The sequence below is a fragment of the Linderina pennispora genome (assembly GCF_002104995.1).
Source record: "Linderina pennispora strain ATCC 12442 chromosome Unknown DL89scaffold_54, whole genome shotgun sequence".
NCBI classification, from domain to species: Eukaryota; Fungi; Kickxellomycota; class Kickxellomycetes; order Kickxellales; family Kickxellaceae; genus Linderina; species Linderina pennispora.
The window spans coordinates 1-8,528 of NW_024468302.1; the positions used below are offsets into that span (position 1 = coordinate 1).

Sequence of the window (8,528 nt, forward strand, 5' to 3'; positions counted from 1 at the left end):
AGTAGGCGATACTGCAGAGCTCGACAGGTGTGCATTCCAGTGGGGTCCTGACAAGTTCACTCTTGCACCAACGACATTGTGTGTCAAGACTGGCGAGTTCGCAGTTGTTGTCGGCAGAGTCGGAAGTGGAAAGTCGTCCCTGTTGTCTGCTATCTGCAGTGAGATGCCGCTGGTTTCAGGCACAGGGTGCACATACGGTCGGATTGGGTATGTCAGTCAGAAGCCATGGATCATGAATGCGACGTTCCGTGAAAATGTGCTGTTCGGTCAAGCGTTTGACGAAAAATTCTACTGGCGCGTTGTCAAGGCGTGTGCACTAGCTGAAGATGTCAAGCTGTTTCCGGCGCAGGATTTGTCAGAGATCGGACCGTGTGGCATCAACCTGTCTGGCGGACAGAAGGTGCGGCTGGCACTGGCCCGTGCTATTTACTCCGCGCAGACATCTATGTTTTGGATGACCTACTGGCGGTGGTTGATGCACATGTCGAGCGGCATCTAATCGAAAATGTGCTTGTTGGCAGTGGAGTGATCAGTGACAAGACGCGTATTCTGGTCACACACGCCGAGCATGTCGTCCCGCTGGCGGATAAGATCATTGCACTGACAAACGGCGTAGGAGATATCGTGGAGCAGAATCCTATGGCATTCACTCAGAGCCCATCAGAGTTGTCATCAGAGGATGATGAAGATTCGTCCAAGGACGGTGATGAAGGATCTGGCCAATTCACCCTTGACCCGGAGATCGGCATCCTGCAGTTTCAGTGGTCGTGCATGTGGCGATATCTGAGGATGAGCGGATTGCATATTGTTGGAGTAACGTTTGCGATCCAAGCAGCTGGTGCCTATGCGACATTCTACGTTGACAGCTTGCGCCTGAACTTGATCATGGACAACAACAGGGAGAGCATGGCCCAGTCGCTGCAAGTGTATCTGCTTATGAACGCCTTGGCCAACATGCTTCAGCTCCAATTAGGTATGGTTGGTGGCTGGATTCAGGAAGGGTTGTGGTCTGCACGTTTACGGGAGCATACTCGAACTGAGCTGCTTGGCACACTTCTCCACATGCCATTGTCACGGTTTGAGAGCCTCCCGAGTGAAAAAATCGCCATCCTTTTCAACAAGGATCGAGCCAAGATGTGTGACTTGCTTCCGTATCAGATCTGCCAGCAAGTACTAGGTGCCCTCTACGCCTTGAATGCGATTATACATGGTGTTCAGCGGATGCCTGAAATATTTGTGCTTGTATTGCCTACGATTATAGCAGTGACACTTAGGGATCGGGCGGTTGCCAAAGCAAGGAAAAGGCTGAATGATGTCTTTTACTCGACCACCAAATACTACCCCTGGACTTCATTCAGCGTACTTTTTGGTGGCCAGGATGTAATGCGTATCCACGGAGTCCTTGATACACATCTACAAATATGTGTTTCTCGACTTGCAACCTACAGCAATATTGTATTGAGTACCAATTTTCTTTACCAGACCGATCAAATCCTAGATAAGCTGTCCTTCATCCTCTTCAAATCTGCATTGCTGTTTTGCCTTGCTTGGAAATCATCTACTTCGGGAATACTATCAGCACCGGGCGAGTTCGAGATGATAATGCGGCTTTCTGAGATAATAATGCCTGGTATTAGGAGGATTTCCAATGCTGGAAACAATCTTATGCAAGATCTGCCTTCACTTTCAAAATACTTCGTCTACACCGGGTTTCCGCACGAGAGATCTAGGACCATTGAGGAATCGCAGTCACTCTGGAGCTGGCCAACCGATGGTGCTGTTGAGTTCAGGAATTTCAGCATGAGGTATCGCGAGAATCTGGACACTGTTCTGAACGACATTTCGTTTTCAGTTAGCTGCAAGGAGAAAGTTGGTATCGTTGGACGCACTGGTGCTGGCAAGTCGTCGCTGACATACGCACTACTGCGCCTAATCGAGCCAGCAGGTGGCTCTATCTTCATCGACGGTGTGGACATCTCAACAGTTGGTCTCCAGGAACTTCGTTCCAAGATCAGCATCATTCCACAGGATCCGGCTCTATTTGTTGGCACCATCCGCGAGAATCTGGACCCGCTGGAGGAGTTCACCGACGACCAAGTCTGGGAAGCAGTTTGCATGGCCCATATCGAAAATCTTGTCAAGAAACCAACACAGACTTGGGATATTGATGACGATAAGAGTGGCCCGTGGGTCGAAGGAACAGGTCTGGACAAATGGGTGGAGGATGACGGGAAGAACTTTAGCGTCGGACAGCGCCAGCTCGTTAGTTTGTGTCGCGCACTGCTCTGGAAGCGCAAAATCTTGGTTCTTGATGAGGCGACGGCAAATGTCGATACAAAGACGGACCAAATCATACAGCGGGTTATCCGTGAGGAATTCAAGGACTGCACAATCTTGATCATTGCGCACCGGCTCAGGACCGTCATGGACAGCGACCGGATACTAGTCATGGATCAGGGCAGGGTCGCCGAGTTTGACACTCCATCCAACCTGTTGGCACAGGACTCGCTGTTTAAAGACCTTGTTGAGAGTATGGAACTAAAGTGAACTGAGGCGTTATACGCAAAGTTTTATAAATATGAAATGAGAAAAAAATACTAAGCGGCTAAACCGATAAAGAAGAAAGAAAAAGAAAAGTTCTTTCAGAGAGAAACTCAACGTCACATAGTTGGTGGGTTGTCTAGTCAGGATTTTCCTCACAGTGACTTGCCGATTTAGGACTAACTGTGTAGTCCATCGACTAGTGTCCAACAGGAACTCAACGAGAGATGCTGAGTTTTCTTCATGGCTACGGCATCAAAGCTAGGTGACAGCTGTCCTTGCAATCAGCTCAAATATGAAGTATATATGTTTTCTAATCAGACTGATAACTGAAACCGGATAGAATGACAGCGCTCATATCACCTTAGGGCGTAGCCAATACCTTTGCTTAAATCTGGTATGAAGAAAAAAAAGTATCAACAACAATATGAGCATCGACAACTACAGTTGGCCTATTAACAGCTGCTACTTGTCTTCGGAGGAATCCTGGGTCGACAGCACTCTCAATGACCTATTTTGAAGTCAAGGATTCCATGGCCAGGCAGATTGGTTTTAAGCAATGAACCTTCAAGTGATGGCAAGAGCCTTGACAGCCTATGTCCTTTCCTAGTTTTTTGTTCAAGAGTTTGAGCAGTAGACTTGACCAACATATCCTTGTTAAGGCACGTATCTACAGTCTTCATACCAGCAACTTTGGCACTACAAATCTGTTGGTTTGGAGTGTTCTGGGGTTGAGGAGAAAATTTATTGAAAGGTATATAGATAGTGGTGCAGCAGAGATTCGACCTGTCTAGTAAGCTCCCTAAGGAGAAACTTGGGTTATTTACATACTACCCTCTCTGAAAACATTCCTGTTGGAATCTAGTACTTCCTAGAAATTGTTAGGCTCGCCAAACCCCGAGACAGTGTCAGTATCTTCGTTGGATGAGACAAAAATGCTTGTGTGCCGTGAGAGCATGGTATGAATGTATTTCTTGGGTATAGGAGAATTCTGCTGATGAGAGAATAGAGAAAAGAAAGTTGGAGCTAAAGAAGACGGAGATGTGGGAGCTGGAGCGCAGTATTTTGATATCTTCAGAGCTAATTACCAATATATCTTTTTATACAACCTGTGGCAGTCATACAACTAAGAATAGGGCCTCCCTATCCCTCTCATGGCCTACAATTCATGCGCACGCCTCAAAGTAAGAGCACAACTGGCCAATATACAGCCCTTTCTTCCCTGATATCACTCGCAACATACAAATTGTCCCCAGTATGCCACCGCCTCCTCCTCTATGCCATTCGCCCCTACTTGCCCACCATCCCTTGTCAAGGGCTGCCTGTGTAGCAGAATCTCTCCTCAGCGAACCAGAACCGCCCGCACAGCGCACCGAACCGCCTACTTCGAACCCTGACGTCTCTTTTCATCAAATGTGGCTCTAAAATGCAGAGGTGTTTGGTGTGCTGCACTCCCGCCTCTTATACTGGACCCCACCTCTCTACACTGCATCCGGAAGCCCATTTTTCGACTGAGCTGCATATAATAAAGCCAAATAAGGCAACTGTGCGCAAACAGCAAGCCATTTGTTAAGCCAAGGTGCATCTGGTGCTCTGCGGTTAGCTAGTTAGAAATGCTGGAACGTGTCAATTCTCAGCCTCACCGGTTCCCTGGGATGAAGTGGCTTTGCCTTGATACCCGCCACCAACACCCGCTGGTTCAAACGACCGTCCAGCCGCCTCCAAAGACAGCTGCGCATCGCTGTTTTCACAAGCATAGCCACCATATAGCGCCTCGCTTGCTCTCCAAAGAATGCCTGTAGGGTCCACTTATAAACATGAGGAAACAAAAATACTAGGACAAGGGCTCAAAGGCAATATTGCGGCTGACTTTGAAGACCTGGTGGAGCATGCTCATGATGTGCGGGATCATGTGGTGGTTGACCCTGACCTTGGTGACTCGAGGAAGACACACCACCAGCTCGCAGAAACCGACCAGGTCGAATGTGCCGCGAACAAAGAGATCCAGTCGCTCGAGACTCTCGCTGACTGGCAGCTGGCTGCTTGGATCCAGGACCTCGCCGATCTCGTCAAATGTGATCTTCTGGTCCGGGAACTTGGTGACCTTGGCGTCGATCCGGATCATCGAGAAGCAGTCCACGACGAGCGTGTGCAGAAGCGGCAGCTGTCCCAGCAGGTTGGCAAGCCCATGCTTGTCCGCGATGCTGGCCGCCAGTGTGAGCGAGCGCAGGTCGACCCATGCAATCAGCCCCGGAAGCGGATAGTCAAGCAGTCCAAGGGTGGCCACCTCAACGCTGGACGGCAGCTGATACAGGCGCTCAACCATATTGACAGAGTACACATCAACAAACGGAGTTCCAGTAGGGTGCCCAATCTTGAGCATCCTCACTGTCTCGAACGCGTGCTCGTTGATGCGTTCAAAGTTCGTCGGGTCGTCCATAATAGTCAGTCTCTCAAATACCCGGCCCTGGAAATAGGCGTAGATGTCGGTGTAGACGTAGGCGGAGCCAGTGACATGGAGAGTGTTCAGCCTTGGGAAATGCACAGGGTAATTGCAGCCTGGAAAAGTGGCAGTATTCGCAGTGGCCTGAATGAACTCCACGCGCAGATCCTGGAGGCTGTCAAAGCTCAGCGCGCCATCGGTGGTCTCGAAGAGGTGCCACGGGATAACAGCCTCGATCTGGAACACCTCGAGGATGCGCAGGCACCGAGTTGGAATAACAGGCAAGTCGCGACGCAGACGTATGTAGCGGATGTTAATTGAAAGCGATGTGAAGTTGTCAAAGAGCTTGGGCACGTTCAGGGGGAACGGGATAAGCATCTGGACATGCTCCAGCTGGTGCGCATACTCCTTGAGAGTGTATTCGTACAAAGGGCATAATTTTCTGTCCGCTCCAAGGATATTAGGTGTCGGGACCCATTTCCTGAATACATGGTATCTTAAATCAGTTGCGCAAGGAAACAGCTTTCGGATGGACTGAGCAGCAGCCTCAGCTGTTCTAAATTCCTGGATCGAGTCCGCATCTTTTGCTGTACCCGCTGTGAACACCCCTGGTCCAAGAAACAGAATCGAGCGCACATTCGGCAAAGGCGACTGCAGTTTGTTTTCCATACCCTTCATCACCTTATCAATGTGCATCGGTAGCTCACACTCGTTAAAGATGACAACCCGGAACTCGGTTACCAGATGTAGCTTGTTGCGCTCGATGAGGAACCCTAGGTTCCACATCCAGTCTCGGTCATGGCTTTTGCTGCACGAGCACTTTATGCGATCGCACTCGACGAAGCACTCGAGAAGAAGCGTGCCAAACACTGCTTCAGAGAGTTCGTTGACGCGGTGTGGGTTCGAGCTGACAAAATTCATGACGTTTGAATATTCCCTAGCGGTCGACGTGCGGGTGAGGGACTTGGCACAGAGGTCGGTGGTGTCGGTGAAAGGGGCTGGCTCCCACCGTCTGTCCGGCTGTTGCATGGCTATGGCGTGTTGACAAACGGAAAATGCTATGGAGTATGCTCAAACGGCGGATAGAAGGCTGCGTGAAATGATAGTGGAAAGGTATGTGGAGAAATGGATTTGATGATGGGCTAGCTCCACTGCATCCAGGCTACCGGGTCTATATACTCCTGAGCGCCAATAGATGCAGTGCTTGTCAATTCTTGACAGCCCTACAATGGACGCGACAAGCATGACGCACCTCGCCGATATGTATGCGTTGACTAGCACACCCTGGTACCCGTATAGACATATTAAATTTTCGGAAACAGTGCAGGCGTTGCTTCACAGCCAATTGTGGGCAACCAGCATGCAATGTCGAGTGCATCTCGGCTGACAAGGAAAGCTGGCACGGTAGGCTGCAGCATGGCAGGGGTCGCATCCCTCAGCAGTGGCTTGCAGCACCACCTGAAGTGGGTGCCAAAGCCCGCACTTTTGCGTTCGCAAATGCACAACGGGTGTCGGCCCACACCGCGCCTTGGAGCGAACAAAGGAGATTGACCCAATAACCCTAGTTGTGCTCTGCACCGCCACCCGGCTAGGGCTGGGTTCACGAATGAGCACTTAGTGCACGCAAATCCGCTGCTCCTGGCCATGGCACGGCTGTTCCGTCTGTCTCGAGCGCATTTCTGGGCTGCACGCCTCCAAAATATCTTTTTGCATCGATATGAGCCGGCAGCACGATGCTCTAATGTCCAAAATACCCGGAAACCAGGTAGGCAATATGTTTCTGGTATACTACCATACCTGCTCCGAACAGATTGGGGGTGGATATCCGAGTGCCTTTTGCAACTCCTATCACATACGCAATAGATTATAGACATGTCGAATTGGTAAGGCAATATAGTTGATTTCGCAGGGTAAGAGACTAATCTAAACAAAATTGTTCATTTGAAGCTAAAATCTGCCTCTGGTAGTGAGCGTTTGGAAATAATATCGTTAAACATATTTCTTTACGTGTTTGTGCTGTTGACACAACCTATATTTCAATCTGGGATCTGGTTAGTGAAAGGTTTGCGATTTTGAGGTAATCCAGACATACTCATTGCTATGGTGGTGTTAACAGGATAATGTTTGTTGAAATGATACAACTCTAAAGCATCTCCATGGACATCCAAGTATATGCACGACAGCAATGTCCTGCTGTCTTATAATTTCACTGGCGCATGTGCTTCTGACAGCCATTGTAGAGGCATACACACTTCAGCCACTCAGTCACCTTGAATAAAAACACCAGCCAGCAAACTTGCTGCAAAGTGGTCAGCCCAGTACAACCCACATTGTCTCAAGAGCAGAATAGTGTAGGACGAGTGTGGTTTCCGGATACACCTCCAGTGCTTCCATTGGCCATATGCAAAGGAGATGCAGCTGCCGCAGCATAGACAACCTAGCCGGAAAATACTCTGGCTTAGCGACTTCACACTGAGATTCATTCTCCAGCACATATGCCAGTTGCTCTGCTCTCTTCTCCAACTTCCTTTTATTCTTTCTCGCACCACCCTCTCCATCATGGATATTTCGAATCGCTTCACTACCACGTTTCAGCTGTACGTGTCAAAGGTATCGCAAAATGCCTATCCGACTTGTCCGTAACTCAAGCACTGACTTGCCCATCCTCACCGTTGTAGGGAAGGAGCTGCCATCGCCGATCTTCTGGTTCTCGGATTTGTCGGACTGTGGGGACCAGCGGTTAAGGGTGTACATCCGCTGGCAGGGGCTCAGAGACCAGTTATTATTACCCTTTGCGCATCTACCAGTCTGCTGTCTTGGTATTCGCATGCTGGAACCCAGTTCAACTCAACTCTGGCCATTCTCTGCTCACTGACACTTGCTTTCCGAACAGCTAGCTTGAGGTTCTCCAGCGACATTGCTGCCATGGTGCATGCCCTGTGGTCGCTCCGTCTAGTCCTATTGTCTATCACCAGGGTTCCTGTAGTTCATGTTGCAGGGGCTGTAATCCATTTCCTTGTGGCATCGCTTCTCCTCAGTCCAGCCACAAGGTGTCATATAAGACGCCATGTACGCGGTCTGCTATTCTTGGATACTATCGCCTTTTTTCGCCTCTGCACCCAGCGTGAAATTACGATGGAGGATATTTGGGATCCGAGATATTGCACACAGCAACTCGAGTTGACCAAACGTCTCAAATTCGATATCACAAAACGGTTTTTCGCTTTACGCGCTGTATTGGAGCTATTCTGGCAGCCATTGCTGGTAACAACTGTTGCTAGTGCACTCCTATCCATGGTACCGCTGACAAAGAGCATTGTTATGTCACGAATCATCAAAGCCGTTGATTCCAATGCAAACACAGATGACTGCTGTGTCTACAGCCTATTCGCTCTCTGGATGGCATTGTCACTATTTTCACTTGGTAATGCATATTTGGCCGCATTACAAAGGTTTTGCAAAGATTCCATTATAATGGTTCTGCGTAGCAATATTTTTGCTACCCTCAAGTCGCAAACCTCCCTCGAGTATCGACAGATAGATC

The 8,528-nt window shown here is 49.3% G+C and overlaps 2 protein-coding genes across 2 annotated transcripts; one reads left to right on the top strand and one right to left on the bottom strand.

Moving 5' to 3' along the window:
* Window positions 1–3,777: 3,777 nt before the first annotated feature.
* On the top strand, window positions 3,778–4,191 carry DL89DRAFT_271609 (uncharacterized protein). Its single transcript, XM_040888934.1, has one exon. The coding sequence runs from the start codon at window positions 3,799–3,801 to the stop codon at window positions 3,964–3,966; it is 168 nt and encodes a 55-aa protein (XP_040739426.1). The 5' UTR covers window positions 3,778–3,798; the 3' UTR covers window positions 3,967–4,191.
* Window positions 4,192–4,375: 184 nt separating this feature from the next.
* On the bottom strand, window positions 4,376–6,013 carry DL89DRAFT_261682 (uncharacterized protein; the record flags this gene model as incomplete). The annotated part of the gene is made up of 1 exon (XM_040885851.1): window positions 4,376–6,013. The coding sequence occupies one exon, from the start codon at window positions 6,011–6,013 to the stop codon at window positions 4,376–4,378; it is 1,638 nt and encodes a 545-aa protein (XP_040739427.1).
* Between the last annotated feature and the right edge of the window lie 2,515 nt (window positions 6,014–8,528).